We start from the raw sequence: 27,305 nt of genomic DNA, 5'->3' as shown, positions 1-27,305 counted from the left end.
TCATAATTACAAACATGACAGGATAAATTTAGACAAACATTGCTAATATAAAGTAACAAATTAATTCAAATGTATGCGCTTACGGATGATCGTCAAAATTATATGTTATCATTCTTCCGAAATTACAATGAGTCGTACTGGCGAGCATTTGTATCTTATATAATCTTTTTTCTTTGCGTATAAATTTTTTATAAATAAATACAAAAACTTGTTATAAGTTTTACTGTTTTGAATTGATTGATTGAAGCCACTAAAACATTAATTTTACGGTTTGATTGCATACACATGAATTAACGTTATCTATGAATAACTTGTTATCTAATTTTTCAATTTTTATGAAATTGTACAATCTAATAATATAACATAGTACGTTATGTTTCTCTTTTAAAAATAATCTGAAAAAGAAAACGTTAGAAGTGTTTTCTCACTGATTATCATATTGAAAACTTTTTTTTAAAGTTTAATCAATTTTTAATGCAAACTCAATTTCAAGCTTTTGAATTAATAACTGATTGCCATTTTTGAGCCACCAACTCATTGCGGCAGTAATCGTTGGATTGTCGTCAATACTCAGCTTCCTGTATATATAAACATCATTGTGCAATATGATCCAATAGAAAGAATGGTGTCAATGTTTTAAAGCCTTTATTCAGTGAATTAATACCGTAAATATTTATTAGTTTGCCAACAAAAAATGTCATCGAAAAACAAAGCATATTTTATATATTTAATAAAAACTCATACAGTGTTACATGAAAACTTATCGTTTATTTATTTGTTGAGAATCTAACCCTCCATCTTTTCGTTTTATTTTAATTTTAACGCGCGCGCGCGTGTGTGTATGCGTGTGGGTGTGTGTGTATCGTCAATGTTCTTGAAAGAATTTCTATTTCGTTACAAAAAAATGTCTTCCCAAAGCGAAGCATTGACTCTTTTCCCGAAACATTATTCAGACACGTTCCACTGATCAATTATAAAATTGAAAAAAAACCTATGACCCACCAGGAATAAATTACATAATATAAATAGCTCTCAATCGGCAACACTTTCCGTACAGAATGAGACGCGATAAGCAATCACACTTGGTTAGCTTTTCACTCGAAACGTAAAAGTAGTTTCATGAATTTTCAAGGTAGATCCTTGAAAATATATACAAGCTAAGAAGAAAAGGTCTGTCTTTAACAAAGAAAAGGAAGAAAAGAATTGACCGAAGCGAGCTATTAAATCAATCAAGGCAGAGTATGTTTGGTATCACATTAGTCGCGCACTATGTGGTATTGCAGTTTGCGGATGGCGCGCACGTGGTGTGTGTATAAAAGCTCGCTCGCGTGGGGAAAAAAAAGAATACAAATCGTCCGCGCGCAACTATCACATGCGCGCGCAGACCAAGTTGCTTCGAGGCTATAAATGAGGCCGCGCAGCGGCTCGTCCCCCCCAGAGAAGAGAGCCGCCAACGGCGAGCGCAGCAGCAACAGCAGCAGCAGCAGCAGCAGCAGCAGAGCAGCAGCAGCAGCATCGGCAGTCACATCTTTCGGCCTGCCTGCTTCATCAAAAGAAGGTGAGGCGCGGAGGAGGCAGGTGGACAGATGCGTGCATCAGTACACAGCAGCAAGTTGCCGAAAGCGGGGCCACTTTAATCCTTCGTATTCCTTACGATCATCGATTGTGGCGTCGCCGCATCCAGTCGTCGTCGACTCGAGGGCTAATCACACGCGTAGCTCAGCTGTTACAAGCTACAGCGACAAAATGGAGCAGAAGAGACTGTACAAGCTCGTGCTCACGGGAGGTGAGTTCTTTTTTCCCCGTCGTTTTCGCGTGTGCTGCGCACTTGCTCTATGTATCGTGCATGTTTAATGTCTAGTTCAGCTCCACCGCGGTCGCGGAAGTACGCGCTACCTGTGTATATATGTGTGTGTATATATATATGTATATATACAGATATACACACACACACGCATACATATATATTTGCGATAATTTCCATCGAGTAAGTCCACGTGCGACAACGTTCTTTGCTCGGCTCTTTCTTGCCGTGTGAACGTCGCGGTTCGCGTTATCGATCAGCCTACAAACTGTACGCGGAGGACACGCACCTGTGAGGCTCTCTGCCCGTTGCTGGACACATTTACTCGTCTATATTTTCGTTTTGCTCGTGCGGCAGAGGGTGCAACTCTCGGCTCACGGCCGCGGGAAGAAAAAAAGAAAAAAAAACGCGCACGCGTTATCGCGACTGCGTTCTATTTTCTTCTTCTCTTCGTCAATTTTCGTGCTCTCTATTTACAACGTGCACGCGGCTTTTAGCGTTATTACTATTACCGTTGCCGGCGACGAAAGACGAAACGGGCCGTTAAACTTCAGACTTGTCAATAAGCCTCGATCGCGCTTTTCATTTCTTGCTTTGATATGGCGTAGTGAGGATGTGGAACGATGTTAATCAGGGTGACAGGATGGCCAATCAACACGCGCAGATTGTTATTGCTGACACGACACCAATCGGACTCCAACCGCGCGCTTTCGCGATACAAAGAAGCAAACAGTAAGGGATGTGTTTCGGCGTTGCACAAAAGACCGCTTCGGGCCCCCACTCTCAGGCTTATTCGGGGGAGGAATTCCCTCTTTTACTAGTGCCTACGCTCTCCAGCATAACTCTCACGCAAATAAACAAGCGTTGCTCTCTCTCTCTCTCTCTCTCTCTCTCTCTCTCTCTCTCTCTCTCGCTCGTTCGCTCGTCCATCGCCACTATCGCTCGATCAGTTTTCAGCGGCGAGTTTTCCCTTTTCCATTGCTGCCTAAGTGCTCGCCACGAAAACCCATAGGCGGGGGGCTTCACGTGGTCGGTCGATGCCTATGCCATTGGCGAACCTTCGTCACCGCCAATTGTTCTCAACGTCGTAACGATCGCGAGCTTTAACTTTTGTCCTTGAGTGAATGGACCAACATAATGGATCCTCAGTTCCGGCTCCTGTTATCGTTGTCAAAGTGCGCAAAATCGCTTCCCGCTGTGAACACTTGCGTTCCCCGGCTGCACTCTCTCCATTTGCTCGAAAGCTGATTCTCGGGGCGATCGGCATTTTGCCGCCCGAGTTATTCTCGTGTGGCTTCCACTGTCATTGCCACAGCTTTGACATTTCGTGATTACGCGCTGTGGATGGCCAAAGCGCTGCCCAAAAATCTTGAGCCCCAGCTGATTTGGTCGCTCCTATTGTTTCAATGCGATCGAGTATAACGTTCGTTGTCTTCGGCAGATCTTTTTCTTTTGCCTGTTTCCGTGTAGCAAAGGTGCATATCACGCGATTGACGATCAATTATACGACCGAGATCCTCCACATTTCGGCGCAGCAGTTGGCACTTTTTCCGATTGATTTGTCAACTGTTCCTCGTTGCCACGCCTATTTCCTCGTCCTTTGCTTTTATAAAAACATCATCGAGCTCTACGTGGCCACTGAGAAAACTAAACATAGTCATTAAAGGCACATGCTGCCTCCACGGTGACGTAACCGTCAGGTATTTCCAACAATCCAACCCAATAAGCCCTTGCTCTCTCTCTTTCATTTGCAGACTGTATGCAATGCTCACAATTTCCAATCGTGCCCTTATCTCTCGCAAACTGAACAAATCACAAAGGCCCATTGCAAAGAGTCTATACTAATTGTGTGTGGTACCATTGTTTCACAGTGATAAAAGAAGGATACGCGAGACGAGAGTAAACTTGCCATGTCAAAATAGTCGGAATGGTTCGTGCTAATCGAGCGCTGCTTGGCTTAACTTGAAAACGATGACACCGAGAAGGAGGCATGCCGTACGTTTCCGAATGGAACGTTATTGCGTCGCGTGCTTCCCGGATCCGAGGATCGCATGCCGTGGAACCTCTCCGCCTCGGTCAAAAGAACGTCTCGATGGATTTGCCCCTTCCTCTCTCGTCACCGGCGAATTAAGTGTCAATACAACAAAAATTACTACGCGATAAAAGGCTACAAGAAAAACTCGCGAGCGATAAGAGCGCGTGCGGGCAATTAGAGTCGAACAAGCAATATTTGATAGCGGCGACAAGTCAGCGGACTTTGATAACGATGGCCGGGGTTGGGGGGAGGGGGAGGGGGATCTCCGCGCAATCTTGCGCAAGTCACCTCTCCGCGTCAAGGCGCATGGAAATACGGGCGGTTTTCGTTCCTCTGGCGTACGATCATCGGCATTCGCTTGTCGCATAGTTCTCGCGTGGACGTGTTTCTCGGCTTGATGCGTATACGTGATTTTTCGAGTGGACTAGCTGACGCGCGGGTGCGTCGTTCGCGAGTATTTTTACACTCACTTATACGACACCTTTCGAGGCAACTGTTCCATTGCCGAGCGCAACTCCACGTATATGCGCACAGTTACGATGTATTACGCGCGGCAAATCAGCACGCTTTGGTGAACTGCAATGTCGATCTGTTTTTGTAAAAAGCGCGACTTTGCCCGGAAAGAAATGCAATTACACCGCTGACGTGTGCCGGTAATACTGATGGTCCAATCGAAAATACATTCGTTCCAATGCATTCCAGTGCATCTGAAGCTCGAAATAATTTGTGCTGACGTTTCGTCGCCGAGCTTTTATATGTTTGCAGCATTGTCGCCGAGTCTTTCGTGTCGATTATTCAAGCTTCGGTACGCAACGAAGCCTAACAAAGCCTTTTTAAATAGATTTTTATTCGAGGCAGAGAAAGCTGTCGGTCGCTCCAAAGTCAAGTACGCGAAAAATGTGCAGCGGTGTGTGTGTCTTGAGTAACGAGCCGGCGCCAACGTCGTGTCAGCCAGCGAGCGTCACGTAATGCCGCCGATTATCTTTCGCGAATGTTTCAGAGTAAAAAAGACAATTAAACCCGGTGTCATGAGAAGGGCAGAGAGAGAGAGAGAGAGAGAGAGAGAGAGAGAGAGAGAGAAAGAGTTTGGCTTGCGTGGACACAACGATGCTTTGTAACCGAAGATCTTGATGAATGAACACAGTACTTCGTTGTTGTGGCTTGCATGCAAGCGCTTAGATTTCAAGTTTCATTCTCAAAATTTCACTCTCTTACTTTGACCGTAGTTACGCACATCTGACCACACAGTACAGTATGATTCCAATAGTTTACAAACAGCATTCCAGTAGGTTTCCAATCCGAGTGGCGTAACTGGTAACACCTCGATGTTGATTCAATTGGCGACTCTTCGCGTACAGACACGCGTCGTATATTCGTCGCGATTAATATCATTGTGTGTCACTCAAGTTTTATCGGAGAGTTCTGAATTCTCACACGCTCTCCCTCTTGTCGCTTCGTCAATACATCATAATCGCGCGACGCTGCCATTGACTTCCTCGATTGTTTTTTCGCTCCCTAGCTGTGTTCGTTGAATTAATGTTGACAAAGGTGTCCTCAATTTGTATTATACTCTGCCAAAAGCTCACGAGTTCTTGAGCAATCAATTAGCCAACGTGTCGTTGATACGATAGAAGCAGACGTTTAGACTTCTATATAACGGATAAAACAAAAATATCAAAATACAAAAATAAAATCAGTTATATTTGCCAAATCATTGCTTATGCTTTTCCATCATTTCCTCATTTGCGGCATGCTATGTAGCCTTTGGAGCCAAAGGGACTCTTGTGGCCGATGGGGGGTAATAAGTTCCACCCAACTACGTTTTATGTATTTTGAGCTGTCAACCTGAATCCTAATAATGGCTTGCTCAATAATCAACAGATAATTATCAACAAGAGCAATATTCCAAATCATACATAATCTATGGGCTTTTTCAAATCCGAAAAATGTCGAATAGAACTTGAGATATTGCGGTCTTAGTTTCCGTTGACTGCCATTGTTTGAATCTATCTAACTTGTTCAATTCTGAAAAAAAAAAACGAATTAACCGTGCATTATTAAATAAGCCACCATCCAATTTCGTGTTCTTCAAGACAAAATACATAAAAATCATATTTGTAGCACATCACAGTGAAATAGCATTATTAACAAATTAGTTGTATAATATAAGTAGATATAAAAAATTTTAACGTGCGCGAAACGCGAATTTTGATGGCGGTTTATCTAGAAATCCGGTTTATCAAGAAATTTATATTAGTTATAAAGAAATTAAATGAAAACATTGGTTGATTAATAAATTAATTATGGCCATTTAAACAATGAAATTGTTAATAATTAATAAACTGTTGATTATTGAGTAAGGTACTATTGAAATTCGTGTTTAAAACAGCTCAAAACATACAAAGTGCATTTGGGTAGAATTCGTTAACCCCCATGGGCCTTTCGGCTTCTAAACTAATGTAGATAATCAAAATGCACGAGCTTATCTTTCTAAGTAATTGCTTGTTTTTTTCTTTTTCACAGGACCATGCGGAGGCAAAACTACCGGACAGACCCGGCTGTGCACGTTTTTTGAGAACCTGGGATGGAAGGTGGGCAGATTTATTCAATAAATTATTTTGCGCGTCTACATCTATAGAGTAACTTGACTTTTAATTAACGAATGTTTTTTAAAGCTAACGGTTCATCATATAAATTTTGTCTGCAATATTATTAACGTTTTTGACAAAACATATCAAAGTTCGTCATCTCTATTGAAACATTAAAATAGACAAAAAAAGTAAAAGAAATTGATTGAACCTCTTCTATCTTCTGCTACCAATTCTGCTCATTGATAAACCCTTTTTTAATTATCTACTTTTTCGATATGCAAGAGCAAATTGTCTTCGAATTGTTCGCTGTTCAAGAAAAAGATTCTTTATAGGTATCAATATGCGGTCGTATAAACCAATAAGACTGGCATAATATACTTGTAATATCATTCAAGTATTTTAACAGGCAGTGACGATAATTACACGTCAGATGTGTGTAATTATTGTGTTCAATAGACATCTAACTGTTGATAGATGCGAACAGAAGTGAGAGAGTGCTTCTTATCAGGCACACGAGTCGTTGTACCTTGAGGAAAAGCTCTTATTTTTGTTTATTAACGCGCATTGTGAAACCTGCCTTGTGAATTGTTGATATGCATCACGGGAAAATTCTTCCGCGCAGATATAAGCACCTAAACTTTCCGTAAATGCATATGCAACAATTATCATCGCGGGACTTTTCTCGTTATGACATCGTGTCAATTTCAAACCGATAATCAACAGATCTTACAATGGAAGATTATTATAATAGTGAATCATTGATTTGTTTGAAACAGCTATCAACGCCAACTTTTCCGACGTCGTGTTCATTTTGTTGATGCTTCGCAATTTTTATGGTATTTTTTCGCAGTGAATGCCAGGTGACAAATACGTCGTAATAGCATCGGCGACGTATCATCTTGAGAGAGAAAATCATCGCTTAACAACCGTGATAAATTAAAGATATTGTTTGTTTATTCCAATTTGTTTCAAGGTTCGGTTTTTATTATAATTTATAGCCGATGTTAAATATCGTCTCTTAAATTGAATATTTATGTTCGATCACTGAATAATTCCAAGCTTTGTTGGTCTTTTACTTCATGTTCTTGAAAAAAGTGAAGCATGAAAATTAATTAGCTGATTGTGCAAGAAGACCGCACAGTTGACATGAACCTTCAAAAATATATTTTTTTATTTGTTTTTAAAGTAGTTATTTACGTAATTTCGGATCCGAAATCATTAATTGTAATTTTTTCCATTATTATGTAACATCTTTCAAAGTACGTTAAAAAAATTATGTTAATCATACCTAAATTATTATTATGTCTATCTGTTTCTTGCTACAAATTTTTTTTCATTTTAACAATTCAGTACAAACATTTTTTCAGTCACGGTATAAGTCTCATAAACTAATAATAACATCTGAAATGATGATAAACGTCAAATTCGCTGTAGTATCTATGCAAATCTTATTGGTTTATGCTCAATTGAAAAATGTTGGATACAATTTCGTCATGCCAACGAACAAAAATGCAAAAGTCTTTGCTTGCCACTTTTTTCTGGCAAATAATGTTTGAGCAATGAAAAAAAAAACGAAAAAAAAAAGAAAAATTGGTTTTGGGGTTGTCAGCTTCGTTGTGGATTCGATAGAGTGGTGGTTGTCTTCTTTTTCAGGTGTTCCGTGTCCCCGAGACAGCGACCGTGCTGCTCAGGTATGCCACAATTACACGCTAACAAACTTCGCAATTGCCTATATTGACCGGGAATTCATATCCCGCATTATCGCAAAGTAACAACTATCTTTTATTTGACAAACAACATTTTCAAAATTTGATTCTTTCTTATTCATATTGTCAATATTTTGACATAACTTCACATTCTGAAATATTTGATTGAGAAAATACGCTCAAACTTAATCAAAATCAACATTAAACAAAATTTGTTCGATTCAATTGTATCCAAATAATGGTATCGTCGATATTCCATCGACAGATTATACTTTAAAAAGTAAGATTTCTTTGTATCTGAATTTTTTTGTTTTCAAACAATTATAAAATGAAAAATAATGTTTTTCCCGCTGCCTGTTGATTCTATCGGATGAATATATATTTTCAATTATTTATAAAAAGTTCAATGTTTCGTTAACGTCTAAAACTTGTAATACATAACTGATTTTGACAAATAATCTTCTAGTAAATTTTGTTATTTAAAAAGTAAGAGCTATTCCGAAATAAAAACAAATAAAAAAATGTTAATTAAGAAGAACCTTTTAAAACAAAATCACATTTAGGGATACAAACATTTCCGGTCATAGATTCATCATTCGTCTGCTTTTTCGATTTCAGTGGCGGTATCAAATTTTCAGACCTGAATGCAGAGCAGGGTAAGTTGATTTTTCCATCCCTATTCTACTCGCGGCTAGAAATGACAAAAGTATTTCCCTCGGCTTATCTATATATTCAATATTTTGACGAAACGTTTTTACACCGATCACTCTTGCCTCAGAGAACTCATAAATAAAGAATATAAATTGCTGTTGCGACACTGCTACACATAAGCACAGTAGCCGAATTTTTCCCGGATGTCTCGCATATTTTCCAAAACTGAAAATAGTTTGTTATAGCCGCGTTTACCAATACACCAAGTCGATATATTAAGAAGTCGATAAGATCACACACTGGGTAAAATAAGAAATGGCTTATAAATAAGCGTGTGCTACAGAATTCGCGGTGTTTACGGTATTGTAGTAGAACAGTGTTTGCTAGTCTGTGAATTTTTGCATTTTGTTATAATAAGAAATTGTACAAGGAAAGCTCTCGCCCAGTTTGGGCGATGGTCGGTTGCCAAAAACTACGCGTTCGGTACGGCCGTCCCCTCCGATTTTCCCCTTCATCTTTTTTTTTTGTCGACGTCGTCACGTGGCTAACTATTGCAGACACTTTGACGAACGAAAATCGCGAGGATTACGTGAATTCGCAAATGGAAAATCTCTTACGTATCGATTACGTGAATTCGCGGGCTCGTTGTACATTAAAGCTCGATAGTCTGGCGGCAACTGTTACAATTGAATTTGAATTGATGTGTACCGATGCCGAGGCACTTTATTGCTTGAAATTGCAAGCGCTCGATTATGCAATGTCAATTTTCTTCTGGAGCCGATTGCAGCGCAGCGAGAATTCCTCACAAAGCGACTGCGGCGAGTATAGGCATTCGTTGGGGCGTTCGGCCGATTACGCAAAGCTACGCCGAAGAAAAAGAAAATGTCGACCTTGAACAGTCGAGCGGAGCACATTGTATTACACTCGCTGGGTTTCCGGTACAACGGATTGTTCTTTCTATTGGCTTCCTTTCTTGTACTGCGCGCCGCGTGAGTCGTGCAAGTGCGAAGGCGAGCGATATTAATCTCGACAATTCGATTATGCCTTCGACTGAGTCTCGAGAGAATATATCGAGTTGAGAGAACAATTGCTGTACCAGTTTGATGCGAGAACCGCCAAACGATCATCAAAAATTACCCTTTCGAGGTTCTTGATTTACCGTCGTGACGAATTGGAAAAAATAAAGCCCAAGTTTCGCGGACTAAAATAGTTCCCGTTTGAGGTTTCTCAAAGTGGGCTTTCAATGAAAATGGATTGCTCCTGTCTGGCTTGTAGCCATCGAAAAAGCGTGCAGAGACCTTAAGCCACAACTAGTTGACGCCATCCCTTCAGCATTGAGCTGCACACTTGACAATCGGCGCGAACAGTGACGTTTGATTTATATACGGCTCTTTTTCATCGTCAAATTGGAAAATCCATTGGTTGCTCGTCGCTCAAAAGTACTTGCGTCAACTTCGCCGAACAACCTAGATTTCAACTGAAATAGCCTAACTGATGTACGATCTGTGCGGCTACTAATCAGCTTGATTCGCCGCGATGACTTACCATTTGATAAACGAGCAGGCTAACAATTGGTCGCACCTTCCGCACTCGCGTACAGTCGATCTGCTTTGGCGAAATTTACGCCCGGAAAAGTGTTCGCGCATCGAGACGACGCCGCCCGCAGGCGGACCACCGTATTATTTATAAATTTTTCGAGCGACGCGCCGCTTACGTAACGACCGTGGCGTTCGAGAAGAACAAAAAAAAAAGAGAAAAAAAAAACGCACGACAACTGCAATTAAGCGTGTGTCCACCCCGGCGGAGCGCTCGATTGGCGCACTTGCCGCTGCTCTCGTGCGACACACCCGCGTCTCGGTAATTGACGCAACACCCGCGCGACTTGTTTACCACGCAACAAGCGGCGCGTCGTCATCCGCTATTTGGAGCTCCTCCAAAGATCGCGCGCGCGCCTTTCGCATTGTTTCTCTGCGGGCCGCTTCCCGCGCTAAGCCGAGACCAATCGCGCCGCAGCGAGCCGTTCCTCGAACGCGCGCGCGCGCAACGGCTATTTTCGGCGCAGCCGGCCCGCGAGCGTCTTCTCCTCGCGGAGCCGCGAGCGTCGACTGGAACGCTCTCGCGGACTTTATTGTTTGCCACGGCCGGTCGCGCAACCGCGAAACCCTTCGGCCCCGTCGCCGATCCACCCGCGCTACGTTTTCGCGCGGTAGCGCCGCGATTGACGAAGATTCGGATGATACCGCTCCCAATGGCAAACAGCGCGTCGCGTCGAGAGGCGTCCAACGAGTCCAATTACGCGTATGTCGCGTGGAACGCCGGGGAAGTGAGGCGAGGCGAAAGCTCGTTCGTTCGTGCGTGAGACAGCTGACGGGGGGTGAGAAATTGACGAGCGCTTTGCATTCAAGGTCGCGAATCGATGACCAGCCAACTTCACGGCCAGTGTCGCCTGAACCCGGAATATTGTCGGGCAGACCTTGTTACGTACTGGCTGCGTCCGCAGTATCCGCGCAATCGAAATGCATCGGCTCCCGACTGAGCGACGTCGGTCCATTTGTCGAAATTCACCTCAAACTACCTTAAGTATAGTCATACCAACATCTGTAGCATAAATGACTGCTGAATAAATTGAAATTTTATGTATTCACATTAATATTGTTTTAAAAAATTATTGTAATAATTTCATATCATTTTTATACGTTGTAAAATAAATACAAATTTTCATCTTTGCTACATAATCTTTGTTTCAAAAAAATTTATGTCGAGTATAATGCTTTTTGATATGTCAATGTCACTTACATTTACTTTGCCATTAAAGAACATTTAAATTAATTATTTATAGGACTCTTCAACATTGTAATATTTTATTTGATATAATTCATATTATCTTAAATATCATAATAATAATTATTAGTCCTTCATTAATGATTATTAGTAGCAATAATTATTACGACTTTTATCAAACCATAAATGTAAGAGATAAGTAAATGAATGTATATATACATTTATTTACTTACCTCTAATTATTTACTAAATAATTTTTGTTAAATATCGATGTAAATGTATGTCATTCATGCTACAGAGGTTGGTATGGATTCTTTGCTCTTGTCCAACAAACAATTCTTAATCTCAGTTCGGAGCGGCAATCAGCCATAGATTCGAAAAAAGCATAGTGATACCTTGAAAATGCTCGCGTCTCGACACCAGCTGCCAAGTTGCAGTTACAGAATTGGCAATCATCGTTAGTTTGCGAGATAGTCACATTGACAATTAAGACTCGTGTCAGAACGACAATCATTTAGCCAACCACTGCATTTCGTCAAATTAATCCGGAAAAGGGCGAAAGCTAGCACAGAGTTCCAATTGAAAGCTAGAGAATTATTTTGTGCGCAGTTAGCGCGAAGTCTAATCAACGTTCGCCTTGCCGTCGCAGCGCACACGTACGGACGTATTTGCGACTTATTACAATACGACCGAGGTCACAGATTTTGAGGCCTTGCAAAAATCGCTCGGCTGAATTATGGCAAATTAAACTTCGAACCGATTCGCGCGCGATTTTTCTTGATCAGTTTCTGTATAACGAGCAAACGCGATCCTAACCGACGGTAGCCCGCTGTGACGGCGATTTGCCAGGCTGCGTTTCGGCGACTTTGAAAGTGCCGGAAAAGCGCGCGCTCGAGAAACCGCACTGCTGTCCGCTGCGCGCAGCGGGCGAACAAGCGCACGTACGTGCTGGGCGCGCGAAAGTGAATCGCGCGAGCGAGCCGGCGCCGCCGCCGCGGGAGCGCGGTCAAGGTCGAGCAAGGCCGTCGCGGTGAAAGAGAGTATTTAACGGACGGAAATGCCGAGCTTGTCTTCCTTTCTCCCGTGGACGTGATTCGGAATTGTTAGCGAACGAACAAAAGATCGAGGAGGAAGAAACCAACACTAATGATTTGTAGCTGAACCGCTGGTCGAAGATTGGAAGAGTTCGGCGAGAACCGGAATAAAGTGGCCGATGTTCCTTTCGGTTGGTTCTTACGAGGGTGAGTCCAAGTAGCGTCCATCGCAAAGTCGCTCGTCTCTCTCCTTTGCACGCGCCAGTGTAACGCTATGCCCTGCCGAGCTTCGAAAAACCCCTCTCGTTTTCTCGGCGAGAGAAGAGACGCTTGGATTTGTGGTCGATCGAGCAGTTGATTGTGTTGCATAAGCGCTATGGTATTGTGCCGTATACCTAGATCGCAGCGCATTTTCACCAGTATGGCCTTTCAGCGGGAAAAGAATTAACTGAGCTGTCGCGTCTCGTCGGGGCTACAATGTCATCCAGCTTGAAAATCAGGTTCGCGTAACGGTACGCGCGCGCGCGCGTAAGCGGCTTATCGCTAACTCGTTTTATTGGATAATCAACGTTAATTATCTCGCAAACTTGATGTGCTCGCGATTATCCGGCTAATGAAACGTGATTTGTGACTTTACACGCTTGGACACGTGAATGTGAATTACGAAGCAGGTGGCTGGGTTTTTTTGTTTTGTTTTTTTTTTTTTTATCGCGACGGCTTCTATTTTAAACCGAGAGTAAAAAAAATCCGCTCGTGCTTTAATGAAGTAATCAGCGTCGTCGCTGGCGATTCGATAATACTATTGGATGTTCAATTTGCTCCACGGAATAACGAAGTTATAATCAGTGTTAATGCAAAGGCAATAAAAATGAGAAAGATTTTCTGTATGAAAATTGACTTTTTCAACGTTATTGCATTCTCGATTGGACATTCGAACAGAACAAGAATAGCTAACTCAAACTAGTCAAAATCCACCGATTCATCCCAACTACATCATCGGGTTGTAAATCAAATAAATAGCCCAAGTGTGATAATCAATTACTATCCTGCATTAATACGAAAACCCGTTTGGACACTTTCGCGGTTTCGCCTTGAACCTTCGATGTACCGGTCGATCGAACTTATATCTCTCGTCAACAAATTCTTTTTGTTTGTTTGTTTGTTTTTTTTTTTGTTGATAAAATTGGATTCATGCCGGATACTATTTTTGATTGGCGAGGACGTTGTAGGCGGTATAAGACGACATCGAACGATCGACAGGGCCAAGTGTCGAACGGTATTTTTTCGGCGTCATTGAAATTTGTTTACGATCTATACTTTCTTTTCCACGTATACTTGTTGCTATGTCGAGGCATGAATTGCGCTCGAGAGGAAAAAAAAAGCGAATGCTTTATTTTAATAGCAGTTGCGCAACCATATTCCTTGTTTACGCTGTACAAGTAATTTTGGATTCTTTGGCTGACGTGTGAATATACCGAACAGGGATATAAGACGTTAGACATGCCGTAAAGTTGGATATAATGACATCGCTAGTTCTGGTACACACGCTTATGTTATAGATTTGACGTAGATAGGAAATAAACGTAAGATAGAGTAGAGATCAGTGTGCGACGGCGATAAGTTCATTGACTGACGCGTCTGCGTTGTTGTTGCAGCATTCAAATTTCAAGAGAACTTGCTGAAAACGATGCTCCAGATTGAGAACTGCTTCTTTCAACTTGGCGAAAGCCTGTCAAGAAATTGCCTTATTATCTGTGATCGTGGTGCCATGGACGCCTCTGCATGTGAGTTTCATCCACGTTTCACATTGTTTCAATTTGCACACGATCTGTTGTGCTGGCAGGTGGGCGTTGGTGTACTTTTTCCATTTGTACTATTGTACTATTCGCAAACGGTCACGGGAACAATATTTCAGTAATTTCTTTGGGGATTGACGCACGCGTTGCTATTGTCCGTGATGAGTTTGATATCTGGTATCCGCGAGGTCACGAAAAAGCGAATCGAAAGTTTCGCTTTCTCGCCAAGGACAGTTTTTCCGTCTGGTGGTGTAAGATGAAGCAGACACTTTTTCTTCAGATTGTCTGTCGACATTCGATATATCGAAAAGAAACGAGAACAGCGCACCCATCGGACGACAATAAAACGTTACAGGGCAGTGAATAAGAAATATTGTTCCCTCGATGAGAGCAAAATCGATGTTCCGCAAGCGCGTTACTTAAAAAGATGTAACGCGAAACGCATCGCGTCGACAACGTGGATTACGAGTAGCTCAAGGTAATTCTAACCGTACATAGTTTCATTGGAAAATTGGATTTAATTACTTGTCTCTATGACTCGGCCTATCCCTCATTTGTCCGAACGCGATACGTGACCAATGCACGGCTGTAATTGCAAAAAGAGAAAATCGTTTGATCGGCGACTTAAGGCAATGGCCGCAGCGCTCTCCTTATGCGCACGGCCTCGCGAACCGCTTTCCGCAAAAAGAGCGCGCGAGCGCCTAATGCAATTTATTATCGAACAAGCTACCGAGCGAGGGCAAAAAAGATCAGCCGCGGCAGCTGATTGATCGCGGACACCTTCGAGAAATGTGGCGCCCGAATAATGTCGAATCGTCCCAACCCAACCCTTGCAGTTATTTCGAAAGAGAAGTGGGAGCTGATGATGGCATTGAACAACTGGAACAACGTGGAACTGCGCGACAATCGCTACAACCAGATAATCCACATGGTGTCGGCAGCCAACGGTGCCGAAGACTTTTACTCGACAGAAGATCACGCGTGTCGATCCGAGGGTATCGAGCTGGCACGCGACCTGGACTACAAAGCCGCCTCGGCTTGGGTCGGCCACCCCTACTTCGACGTGATCGACAACTCGCAGGATTTCGAGAGCAAGATCTGTCGGATGATCGAGGCCGTCTGTCAGAAGCTCGGCATCGACACCGGTGATCGACTCGCGGCCAGTAGTCGCAAGGTCAAGTTTCTCGTCAAAGGACCATTGCCACCCGATACTGCCTTTCCGCCCTTTCAAGATTTCGATGTCGTGCATAATTATCTGCAGAGCAACAATCCCAAGACCCAGGCCAGGCTCCGGAAGCGCGGACAGAAAGGTGACTGCTCGTTATACGCGAACGATTTACAATTCCGTGAATTCAATGAATATGAAGGTCTGCCAATGCACGTTACTTCTTCATTGCGCGTTACTTCTTCGGTCAATTGCACGTTCAGTTTCTTAATCTGAGCAATGATATCGTGAAAAAGTTGCATTATTAAGCTCACGGTTTTTCAACAAAATTCACCGATCGCGTTAAAGTTATTTTAAAGAATAATAACGCAGTTCTGAAGTTTGAATTAGCAGCGATGTAAACTCCAAGTTAAACGCGAATGACATTGTCCTGTTTTTAAAACAAATATCTCACATTGACCAGCTTTGTAATACTAATGACTCTTGTCTATTCAACACCAATTCGAAAATTCTATTTCCGACGATTATTTGGATTTTAGGCCACTGGTCTTATATTCACACTCTCAGGCGGCCGAAGATGTGCGGTCAAGTAATCGAGGTCAAGACACAGCTGACACACAGAGACTACTTGAACATGCTGGCTCAGCGTGACGATTCGCACTTCACTATTTTCAAGCACCGTCGCTGCTTCCTCATTAACAACCAGTATTTCCAGTTGGACATATACCGAGAACCTGCTCATCCTAGGTACGTTTCTCTATCTCAAATGCCGCAAAAGACAGAGCTTTTCTTTTATTAGTTTCCTTTTTCCTGCAATTAACAGGTGCAAAGGCTTGATGCTGCTCGAGACTTACACTGCGTTGCCAAGTGACAAACTAAACACGATACTGCCTCAGTTTTTGACGATTGAGAAAGAAGTTACCGGTACACCCGAATACAGCATGTTCAACTTAAGCTTACGCGAGGACTGGACCAAAACCAACAAGTACTGTCACAACTTTAATGGTAACTCTTCGTGAAAGCGAACGGATCGAGCCATATTTATATACCTGCGATACTAAATTTATTGCAATGTTTCTCGCAGGTTCAGTCAGCACGCCGAAAACCAATCATCTAAGTGACATTAAAAATCCACTAACTAAAAACGGAATAGACGCGATTGGCACGAGTATAGCCAAGCAAAATGGAACAATTAACGGAGTCCATCACGACGCGACTATCTGCAAAAATGGGACGGCTAAATCATTAGAGAACGGCCAGCCAAACGGTAAAGTTGAAGCTAAGTGCAGTCTGAAGAGTGATGCAATCACGGAAAACAAAGTGAACGGAAAGATCAATGAAATGAATCATCATCAAAAGGATCTTATTAATGGCGTAAATTAACGATCGCATTACAATTATACCTCGTGAATTATTTCTGCAATAATATAGGTTTCATTAAAAAAAAGCGTGTTAAATACTGACTAATTTCAATCGCTAGTTCAATCATTGAAGTACATAAGTCGAAAAGACAGAAAAAAATCATTGTAGATAATAAGAAATTGATTTTTTAATCCGTTCTGCACGTTATAGCGACGTCCCGCCAATTTTACTGCAGTATTAGTGCGAGTGTAGGACACTGGTAGATATAAAATAATTTTTGTAATCTTTTGCCATGGATTTTAGTTCAATGCTCTAGATTGTCCTCATTTTTATTAATTTTAGCTAAGCAGCGAGACAAAAATCATTGAAATCAATTTATAGAAATGTTCCTAAGGCTATAGCAGATCATTACTTGCATTACGTGTAAATTAATATTTTTAAAATATAAGAGCGACGTCGTTTTTAGCTCCTTTGATTCAGGAGAATCCAAAATAAATGAATTGAAAGAAAATCAGTTAGTAACTAAAAATACTATTGTCAAAATAATTAATTTATGAAAAAATACTTTTTAGGCGCAGATGATAGCTAATGAATGCGTAAATTCACATCTATATTAAAGTATTTTACTAACGTAGAAACGTCAATAGAAAGTTAAAATGAGTAAAAATTTAGAATTAGCATATCACATGCTCCAGCCATGTCATTTGTTTTTCATGTGACTTTTCGATTTATTTCTATGTAGTATGTTAATGTGATTAGAAAAAACAATCACACTAGCGAGGATTATTGACCGCTGAAACATGGAAGATGCATGTTGAATAGGACTAAATTTTCTAGTTTTAACAATGATAAGTCATGAAATTTAGCATATACTTGTGATATATATTTTATGAAAAAATAGCGTGACTTAATTGAAAATCAACTTTCATATCTTATTATTTGGAATCGTTTTCATTAATTTCAAACAAAGTTCAATGTTAATGTGTCAAAGAAGTAATGGACTGTCAAATCTGAATTGTTAAAATTTCAAAAAACTTTTTACATCCAAATTTTATTCAATATAAGTTTGGAAGGATTATTAATTGTATATTTATCAAACCAAATAATTTTTATAAGAGTAGAATACAGATCAATTTTTTTTTGGTAATTGCAACAGTTAATCTGTGTTTATGGTAATTTCTACCTCAAATATTTTTTATGAACTGTGTGGCAACAATGACAAATGAAAAATAAAACTTTCTATGAACTTTCCTGTTATAATATGAACAAAATAGACCAAGAGTTTTGAAATAAAAATTTCACTTAGGTGTACTTAATAATTCTGTATTTCAATGTCCTGATCTATTCAATATCAAATTTTGTGTAAAAACAAAATCTTTAATAGAACTGAAAATGTTTAAATCGAAGTACTACTCCTACCTTTGAGCTTGCTTAGATCAAATGGTCATAATGCAAGTGTCTTCAAATAGAATATCTTATTTAAAATTTTGCATTGTGTAATTATTTATGTACTTATTGTATATTAAATACACAGTAAATTTTATTACTTTGTGTATTTAATAAATGAATAAATTACAAACGCGATCATATCATGAAACCTGAAGACAGTAACTTCAATTGTACTTTCCACACATCAATTGGCAGAAACATTTTTTACAACACCTCAGACTGACATATTTCTGGAGGCAATTTTCAAAACTAAATCGATTTTTACTGAAACTTGCAAACTGAAAAAAGTTTTTACTCGAAGAATCTTTAATTTCATAGAGTCATATATGTGACTTAAAGCAACTTTTTATATATCGTTGAAAACAAAATGAGTTATTTTTTCTTTCAAACTCATTGCTGCCGCGAGTGAAAGTTTGCTATCTTATAAAAAAAGAAGTTTCAATTCAATTTTTGTTAATTGAAACGATAAATGCCACTTGTTAATGGCCATTTGAAAAATGTGCTGTGATTACTTTCATAACAATTATTAAATAGTGTTTTAAGAGAGAATTACACATACACAGTGTGAAACCAAAAAAATATCTTCTGTATAGCGTTTTTTCTGTGATGACTCAATCTGATGTATGATAAATAATAAACTATCACAGACCCTTTAACTTCTGGCAAGGACAACTGATGAAGTGCCTGTGAAGCAAAGAAAAATGAAAGAAAGAAAAACCAATATATTTTCAATGAATGTTGCAATGGAAATACTTGTCAAAAGTATGTACATACATAGTGGTGCATACAATCTAACTTTATATTGTAATTATAGTCATTAATAAAGTGTCGTTTGTCTGCTAAAAGTTTTGATCTTATATTCTTGTCTACAACCCTTTGGTTAATAAATTAATCAAAATTATTCAGTAGATCCCAAACATGGAAGAACTTTGAGAAAAGGGATATAAGTGGCAAAGGTTTTTAACGGAAGTAACTCGAGTAAATTGACGGTATACTTTATTTATCACTTTTTTTCTTTTAAAGAGAATCAGCAGAGTACATAAAATATAACAATGATAAAGCAGATTAAATAACATTTCTTATTAACATCCAATACATTATAGGATAAATGATGGAAGGAAAAACCTGACGGGTTTCAAATGGAGTATTATTTCTTCCAAGATAAAAACGTCTCGTTGTTAAAATCATTTGATTACAGTAGAACACTTCAACTTACAAAATTTTAAAGCTTGTCAAATGATTCTCTGTTATCTATATTTAAAATAATTATATCTATTTTTTTTGTACAAATCCATCTTCTCTGAAATATTTAATGAAAGACATTTATTAGCGACTAGTAATTTATGTCTACATTTCAAATTTTCCACAAAAATTAAAACATGTGATAGTAAATTTTAGAAAACGTCAAAATATCCATTAATTGTAATTGCTTGCAAGAATCACACAATTCTTGAAATCTTCTTCATTTGAAAAAGATAAAAATTGAGAAAAATATTCTAAAAAGTAATTCACTAAGATCATAAAACTATGTAGAAAAAAATCTACCTTTACTTTCTTTCGTCACTCTTTAACAATTTTTTACAAATAGGACGTTGATAGTACACATATGGAAGTATAACTTTTCAAGTGAATGGTAAATCACAATTGATCCATGTTACATGTTATATTTAAATACTTGCTTATCTAAGTTTCAACCCTACAATGACGGAAGCTACATTACACAAGAAGCCTCATATAATGCATTAAGTTGGAAATTAAATTTACCAATAATCATATATATTTAATTAATATCTAAAAACAATCATGTTCTTGAGGTGCAATGTAATATGAAAATAGCTGGACCCAAACTTTAACAGTGCATAACTTGTCCTCCGTCACAGAAAGGTTCTATGTAATATAACATTTTGAGGCTTGTTATGTTTCAAAAAACAGTTCTATACTGTTTTATCAGTCTAAAAAGTTTTCCATTAAAAAATATTTCAAATATCTGGAAACATTAAAAGAGCAAAATTCGATCCCAAGACAATTTGTTATAGAGTATATAATTATTTTATAATTTGAAGCTCCTTGTTAAGTTCTTGTATAGTTGTGGCTTAGTTTATAAAAAGAATTTCTTATAAACATAAACTTTCACAGTGACCTTGAAGATTACAGTGATAATTTATACAACTTTTAGGAAAATTCATGAACGATGATTGAGCTGACTTATAGCTACTCAAGCATTTTTGGTAAATTGCCTATATAACATGAAAGATGGTTGTACTATCTACTCATCTGTATTATGAAGAGTGCATCACTAATAATTTTTAATATTGACAGACTGAACATAGACACTTTTGCTTGTTACGTCCAAAGTAATTATAAACTGTTATTTTACAAAGACTATTAAATACATGACATTGGTTCACTTGGTTCAATTATGTAGAAAGATTCACTTCCAAAAAACAATTTTTTGATATATCTGAATAGTCAAAATGTTAAAGTTAACTTTGTCCTCAGACTACAAAAAGCATCTATGCTCATCACAATTGCTTTACTCATTTTATGATGCAATAAATAATAACTTGATAAATGTCTTAAATTTATCTACTAACTGCCTTAGCCTGTTGGGCTTTGTACATTTTCATAACTTTTTTTCCAGGAACAAGAGTTTGACTTAGGCCTGGTCTTTTTTTACGCTTGTGCATTTGGTTATTCTCTTGATCAACTTCCTCTTCTTCATTGATATTCACTTGTCCATTGTACTGTGTTTGACATATAAGAGTTTCCTGAGGAGTACGCATAGCTTCCAATTCAGAAGCTGTTCGGTGTAAATCAGAATCATGAGCAAAGGTACAATTGTGTCCAAATCGACATCGACCTTTGCGATAGTTCCAGCAAATCTTCCTGCCATTGATCATTTTTGTGTCATCTAGAGTAGGAGTCATCTTGACATGCTTTTCTAGAGTGGCAATCTTGGCTTTCTCTGCTTCAACAAAAGGATTACTGAAGACTGAAGTTTTCATTGTAGGTGCACTGTTGAAATCTGGTGTAGGTAATGGAAGCTTTTTATTGGAAGCAGTATCTTGTTGAATATCATCTTTACTGTCTTGACTGTCTTCCTCTTCTCTATCATCCTTTGAACTGATAAATGATGAAATTAGCTTGGAAAAAATCATTTAAATTTTTATATGTCTTAAATTGATTTTTATTACAACAGAAACTGTACATTTCGCAGGAGTAATATTGAGTATCAAAATTAATTTAAAGAAATATCTAATGAAAAGGATTTAAAAGTTAGGAAATTCTCGAATCCAAATACTCAATAGTATTTTTTGGAAAATCGTACAGTTTCAAAGTTACACGCTACGGTTCATTCGGCTTAGAAAGTCGTTGCAAGAGTAAAAAGATATGAGGGAGAAAGTCAGCACTAATTGTATGCAATGCAGAACAGAATGCCACGTTATATAATTTATAGCGACGTACATTCTTCATAATAATATAATTTTGCATTCGTTCCACTCGTGAAATCGACCAAACATATTTTGAAAAAGAGAAAACTGTTTAAAAATAAAACAAAAAATCCACGCTTGAACAGCTTTTAAAAGTTCGTAGAAGCTGATTATATACAACATGAATGCATGATTGTTTACTCACGAGTGAAGCACGTCGAAACACACAAAATCATTAACAAAACAAGCAGAATGAACATCTGCGGTCAACAGAGGTTAGAAGGAAATTAATGTATCTACGTATAAGTACGCTAGAAGGATGCTGCGTGGTAACATTATATACAAACAAACTTACGATTCGGATTCGGACAGCTCGTCACTGTCGCTATCGGAACTACCGTAGTCCGGTACCAGGGAAGCCATGGTTACTTTGTTTGTGATAAGTAGATAACTTTATATTGTAAAGGTGCGTGATAAAATCTACAGAAACTAGAATTAAATATGGGAGATTATCCCGTGCAAATTGACGTGTACGCCTTCACGGCGGAAGAGTGCCGCGACGACTGCTGGTTACTGCTTGCGGTGTCGTGCGCGCAGTGCGGCGCGGGGATCGTAGTCCGCCAACAACCAGCACACATTGAAAAGCTAAAAAGTGGGGATATTGTTGCCGAGTTGACGAATCTCCCATACCTATATATATATATATATATATATGTCTTATTGCGCGTAGCTGTACTGCGGAGATTCAATTTTTTTATCTTTAAAAATACGTCTCTAGTTTGTTCTTTACTATAAGAATTCGTGGAAGCTTTTTTTTTTTAATTCATACATTTTTTTTATTGTTAGCCCCATTGAAGGTCTGATAATTTTGTAGTATCCACGATACTAATGGTATGGACGATTTTAGAATCGATTGTGTGAAGAAAAATCTAAATGGGAAGCGTCGGAGATAATAATAGTTTTTTTCACTAAAAGGTTAGCATACTCGACGCGTGTGCCAAGGATAAAATGCACACGGTTCGTATTTACAATTATGCCGGATTGTAGAAATGCATAGGTACGAGAGCAAATATTTACAAAATTTTATTAGACACTTCGAGTAGACTTAATTAAAAGTGTATTTTTACAACGACATCATGTTCTCACAGCGTGCTCTGTTGTAATGTTACCCGGGAAAGGTAAACTATAACAATGACGATTGATGAAAAGAAAAAAACGGGTCCATGGTCGTATCGAGAATCAACATCAAAATGCCCAACAAAATCTTAAAAGGATACTTTCTCATCCTTTTTTCTGAGGGGAGGGGGCATAAAACTACGCCTCCAAAGTAATATGTCTAATTGGTAGACAAGCAGATTGTCAGATTTGAAAAACACCTTCATCTTTGATTTGTACTATGCAACTTTTTTCATCTACTAACTCTTGACTATTCCATACGGCGATCTTTCTTCGTCCGTTCTCCTTTTGAGTCATTAACAATCTAACATTTGGCACATTCAACCAATAGTTTCCTAGTGATGGTTTAATTTGAAGTACAAAGTTGTTTTCAGTCTCCTTAGATAAAAACAATCCTGCTTGCTGAGACCTCACAGTATTGACAATCAAAACCACAACCTGAGAGTGATTAATGATGTCTCTGCACATGACGGCGACGTTGCATAAAAGTGGATTCAAGTCTCTATTTGAAACAATTGCGCACAATACTGACAGTGAATCGACGATAATCAACCTTTTGGATGATTTACTTTGTTCTTTATCCGGCGACTTCGACAGGCTATAAAGTATGTTGAAAAGTTCGTAGATTTTGCAAATCTGATAAACTTTGATATTACTCATAACGTATCCAATCATCTAAATGAAAATTAAATGCTTATAAATGGATCAACTGAAACTGAACAATTTTAAAGATAGCAAATGCATTACTCCATCATCGCAATGTCTGGACTCTAGCATCATTTGAATTCGCGAGGCGCAGAAGTTTCTGCTGGCATCGATGTAGTGCACCACCGCGGAGCCGTTGGAAGTCGCGTGCATCGACAGCCAGTGACACAGTTGCGATTTCCCGGCTGAGGAAGACCCGCAAATTTCGTAAATTGTACCGCAACCCAATCCACCTTCCAGCAGAGCATCCAGACTAATGCAGAAAATGTATTTTTATCAATCATTTTACACATACCTTTTTCGAGTTAATAAATGACGTTACTTTTTTATTCCGGTTAGTATCTTCTGCTTGGATTCTCGCTCAAAGAGATCACCAGGATATGTTATTTCCCATCCGAATTGCGTGGAAAAATATTCACGTATTTCTTCTATTTCCTGTGAAATAATTGATCGCGTAAAATAGTAATATTTTTTGTCATGTATATGCAAAAGACGAGATAAGATTTTTCTTTCTACACAACGAAAATCGGACGTCGGACATACACGGAGGTGTATAAATAATTTAATTGTTTGTCATTAGTTTCTCAGCAGTTTGTATCTAGTCCAATAGGATCATTTACAAGATTTCTTAGTTTTACAAGTCCACGTCAAACAATCAATAAAAGTCCCTGCTTACTTTTTGAATGTTTTGGCGCAAAGTACAGCTAATTGCGATTCGTCTGGACTCTGGAATTTCGAAAGTACGATTTTTCTTTCGAATAGCGATAATCTTTCGATAGACGAGAAAAAGACATGTCGATTTGCGCGCAAGCTCCCTATAGGCAGCTAGCAAATAATATCACACGCGCGAAACTCGTTGACACAAAACATATCCTTGCCAAGTACGCGGGATAAATTTCAAACAGAGCAGACGATAGACAAGCAACATACTCGATTCGGAGCAACGTCCCGAAGAGCGTTTAACAACACCATTTTCAAATAAATACCTTGAAGGTCAAGCCAGTTTTTCTCATTAGTGCGTCGCATTTCTGCAGCATAAAATCGTAAACGGTGAGGATACCTTCGGAGTGCAATTTAGACACAATACTTTCGTTCATTAGTACTGGAAATACGCTCGAAATTAATCTTGCCATTTGCTTGCCAAACCTTTGACGCTACGTTGATGGGTGAGTCCGCGTTCGGTAAATTTACGTATGTATTTTACGAGCTGTACGCGTGGGCGATCTTGCAACACCTGCGTAAAGTCTGAAATAAAAATAAGAAAATTTTTTATAAGTATATGGATATGGTAAACAATCATTTGGGTTTCCAGACAAAAAAAAACATCGTTTTTTGCGTTTGCGCATTATGACGAAAATGTACTTCTGCTATAAGAGATATTTATAGTTACTGATAACTTTTGTGTAAAGGCTGCATGGTTAACATTTTAAAAGTGCTTGTAACAGACACTTATATCATGTAATTCCACAAGATTATAGAATTCCTACTTAAAAATTAGATTTAATATAATAATTTTAATATCAAAATTTCGATTAGTTACGTTTGAAATTTATACATTGCAAGTCTCGATAAGAGTAAAAAGTATTTTATTTTTTGTGAAAAAGAAGAAAAACAGTACTTATGAGCAATAAAAGCAACAAAATATATGTAGCCTAGAGTAGTATTGCAGATCACAACATGGAACTTGCAAAAACCGCAGACAACTAGTTCGCGAAATAAAATTTAAATTTGCATCAATACAACTCATAACTACGTAGTTCAGAAAGCGAGTGCGCACCAATTCATATAAACATAAACATAGCACACACATACACATACATGCATACACAGTGTAATAGAGAGCCGCTGATGACGATAGAGCGAGCGTTGATAGTGCGGCTAAATCCACGTGTGCATACTCAAGTTGAGAGCCCCTCCGCCGAAAACCCGCCGCGAGAGCAACGCCACTCGTGTTGCTTCGAAGATCGTCGAAAGACGAGGAGAGAGACACATTTATCGAAGTGGTTGTCCGGCGGCGACCCAGTTTTTCCAGGCACCGGACGAGAGCCACGTTTTTTATCATACGGAGTTCAATCGAGTAAATTATTGTTACTCTCGTTTTCTGTTACTGCCAAGACGTACGAAACGCGAGCATCACGAAGGAAGAACGATGACGAGCAGACTATTGAAAAGACAAGCCACGAGGAACTGCTGCTGCTGCCAAGCTGCACAGATGCGTAGAAGCAGCGCAAGGAAAATCCATATCAGTGCGAGACGATTACGACTCGCCGGCTGAATCGCAACCCGCCGCTGCTGGCGTAGAATATATGGTCAAGGTGAGTTGTCATTACGTTTCTTTTTTTCACGTTCTTTTCTCGTCGGTCTTTCTATTTAACATATATAATACCTTTTCTTATAACTGTTCTTATCCTCTCAGTACTGCTAACCAATAATACGTTGGCTTTCTTCGTCTATAAGCAAGTGTCGTATGCAAAAGAGATTTTAAATACGTTGCATACTGCAACTTTTAAGAAAACAGGCCCCTGCTGCCGGTTCAGTATACCGTAACTATACTAACATGTGCTTGACCGGCAAAAATGCCTGAATGGCGCGCAAGCCTTGAGCACATGGTGCGCGCGCGCTATACATTTCTATTCTCGATTTTCCATGCTGTGCTTTTTACTTCTCAGTTAGTCCGTCTTATTCATATAAGTAGAGATAACTTGCTGAATAGAACAGGGTAATTTGGTACATTTCCGAGTGTTTCATGTATTTCGGCGCGTTAATTATTTTTAACCTACGAACGTCGTTTCAAATTTGAATTTTCTATGGAGAAAATTCACAACGTTACCTCTTGTTAAACCAATCGTAACTTGAAAATTATGTAAAGTACCCGGCTACTTATGCAAATGGTAATGACGTAGTTTTGCATAAATTAAAAAAATGCAAAATTACGATTAAAACATTTAATATGAAAACAATAATAGAAAAAGAAGCGAGATTCGATAAAAAAAATTCCATTTTTTTCGCACGTTTGACAAGATAGAAAAGAGAAGCCTGGTAGAGCGAAATGAGATTGTTCAAATTTGACCCTCGAACCCACGTGGCGTTAAGGAAGCGCTGCTCTACGCGTTTGGATAAAAAGACTCGAGAAAAAATACCAGACTCCCTCCATCTTGAAAAACTGAAGAGAGCGAGCTTCGTGAGACTAAGAAATTCGCGCGTGTTTTCCCGCTGATTTGAAGGCATATTGTTAGTTGAATCTCGCAAGATTCGATCTTGGCACGTTATTTGTACAAGTGAAGAATTCAAGTCGTGTTTGTGAAAAACCAAGAAAGAAAGCAAGCAAAAGAATTGGTGGCCAAGCAAGCGGATCACGCCTGAGTCAGCGCCAGACCCTCCGCTCCATTCCTCCCCCCTCTCTCTCTATCACTCTCTCTCTCTCACTCCCTAAGTTTCTTTCTCGCTCTCTCTTTCTCTCTTTCTCACTCTTTCTCACTCTTGCTTCTCGCAGGCGGAAGTCGAGCCTCGGGCTGGCGCGAGCCAATCGGATCGTCGGTGACGGTCAAAATACGGTCGAGCATGATGGCCGTCGTTTCGCGGATGTGGCGTCGTTAGTTAGTCAAAGCTCGGTGAGCCG

The 27,305-nt window shown here is 39.3% G+C and overlaps 3 protein-coding genes across 9 annotated transcripts; 1 reads left to right on the top strand and 2 right to left on the bottom strand.

Annotated features, from left to right (window-relative positions):
- Window positions 1-1,612: 1,612 nt before the first annotated feature.
- On the top strand, window positions 1,613-19,210 carry LOC131672270 (TRPL translocation defect protein 14). Of its 3 annotated transcripts, none has more exons than XM_058949388.1 (10): window positions 1,613-1,786; window positions 6,363-6,430; window positions 8,084-8,121; window positions 8,755-8,792; window positions 12,726-12,809; window positions 14,258-14,386; window positions 15,235-15,708; window positions 16,103-16,310; window positions 16,387-16,568; window positions 16,648-19,210. In XM_058949388.1, exons 1-10 carry the CDS (start codon window positions 1,747-1,749, stop codon window positions 16,944-16,946), a joined length of 1,560 nt encoding a protein of 519 aa, XP_058805371.1. In that variant the 5' UTR covers window positions 1,613-1,746; the 3' UTR covers window positions 16,947-19,210. The 3 variants fall into 3 exon arrangements, with proteins under 3 accessions (XP_058805371.1, XP_058805373.1, XP_058805372.1); XM_058949390.1 differs by having other exon boundaries at window positions 16,387-16,548; window positions 16,648-16,830; XM_058949389.1 differs by lacking the exon at window positions 12,726-12,809.
- A 309-nt stretch (window positions 19,211-19,519) lies between these two features.
- Window positions 19,520-22,390, bottom strand: LOC131672237 (uncharacterized). Its single transcript, XM_058949335.1, has 2 exons — window positions 22,161-22,390; window positions 19,520-21,497 (listed from the first exon to the last, which is right to left on the bottom strand). Exons 1-2 carry the CDS (start codon window positions 22,226-22,228, stop codon window positions 20,957-20,959), a joined length of 609 nt encoding a protein of 202 aa, XP_058805318.1. The 5' UTR covers window positions 22,229-22,390; the 3' UTR covers window positions 19,520-20,956.
- A 516-nt stretch (window positions 22,391-22,906) lies between these two features.
- LOC131672256 (uncharacterized) lies at window positions 22,907-27,267 on the bottom strand. Of its 5 annotated transcripts, none has more exons than XM_058949368.1 (5): window positions 27,155-27,267; window positions 24,673-24,931; window positions 24,009-24,121; window positions 23,729-23,939; window positions 22,907-23,656 (listed from the first exon to the last, which is right to left on the bottom strand). In XM_058949368.1, the coding sequence occupies exons 2-5, from the start codon at window positions 24,817-24,819 to the stop codon at window positions 23,165-23,167; spliced, it is 963 nt and encodes a 320-aa protein (XP_058805351.1). In that variant the 5' UTR covers window positions 24,820-24,931; window positions 27,155-27,267; the 3' UTR covers window positions 22,907-23,164. The 5 variants fall into 5 exon arrangements, with proteins under 5 accessions (XP_058805351.1, XP_058805353.1, XP_058805350.1 ...); XM_058949370.1 differs by having other exon boundaries at window positions 27,165-27,251; XM_058949367.1 differs by lacking the exon at window positions 27,155-27,267 and adding an exon at window positions 26,073-26,212.
- Window positions 27,268-27,305: the final 38 nt, after the last annotated feature.

This window comes from Phymastichus coffea, unplaced genomic scaffold (assembly GCF_024137745.1).
Source record: "Phymastichus coffea isolate CEN01 unplaced genomic scaffold, Cenicafe_Pcof_1.1 PCOF00146, whole genome shotgun sequence".
NCBI classification, from domain to species: domain Eukaryota; kingdom Metazoa; phylum Arthropoda; class Insecta; order Hymenoptera; family Eulophidae; genus Phymastichus; species Phymastichus coffea.
The sequence above is the reverse complement of the archived record's forward strand: the minus strand, read 5'-3'. Positions and strand labels throughout refer to the sequence as shown.

What these genes read in the sequence shown, in the direction of transcription:
- LOC131672256 (XM_058949368.1), bottom strand. Translation starts at nt 24,819, where the DNA reads ATGGCAAGATTAATTTCGAGCGTATTTCCAGTACTAATGAACGAAAGT. An exon ending in AAACTGGCTTGACCTTCAAG is followed by an intron (nt 24,122 to 24,672) that starts GTATTTATTTGA and finishes ATTATTTCACAG; the next exon opens with GAAATAGAAGAAATACGTGA. An exon ending in ATACTAACCGGAATAAAAAA is followed by an intron (nt 23,940 to 24,008) that starts GTAACGTCATTT and finishes TTTCTGCATTAG; the next exon opens with TCTGGATGCTCTGCTGGAAG.
- LOC131672270 (XM_058949388.1), top strand. Translation starts at nt 1,747, where the DNA reads ATGGAGCAGAAGAGACTGTACAAGCTCGTGCTCACGGGAG. An exon ending in TTCGGTTGGTTCTTACGAGG is followed by an intron (nt 12,810 to 14,257) that starts GTGAGTCCAAGT and finishes TTGTTGTTGCAG; the next exon opens with CATTCAAATTTCAAGAGAAC. An exon ending in TGCCATGGACGCCTCTGCAT is followed by an intron (nt 14,387 to 15,234) that starts GTGAGTTTCATC and finishes CAACCCTTGCAG; the next exon opens with TTATTTCGAAAGAGAAGTGG.
- LOC131672237 (XM_058949335.1), bottom strand. Translation starts at nt 22,228, where the DNA reads ATGGCTTCCCTGGTACCGGACTACGGTAGTTCCGATAGCGACAGTGAC. An exon ending in GAGCTGTCCGAATCCGAATC is followed by an intron (nt 21,498 to 22,160) that starts GTAAGTTTGTTT and finishes ATCATTTATCAG; the next exon opens with TTCAAAGGATGATAGAGAAG.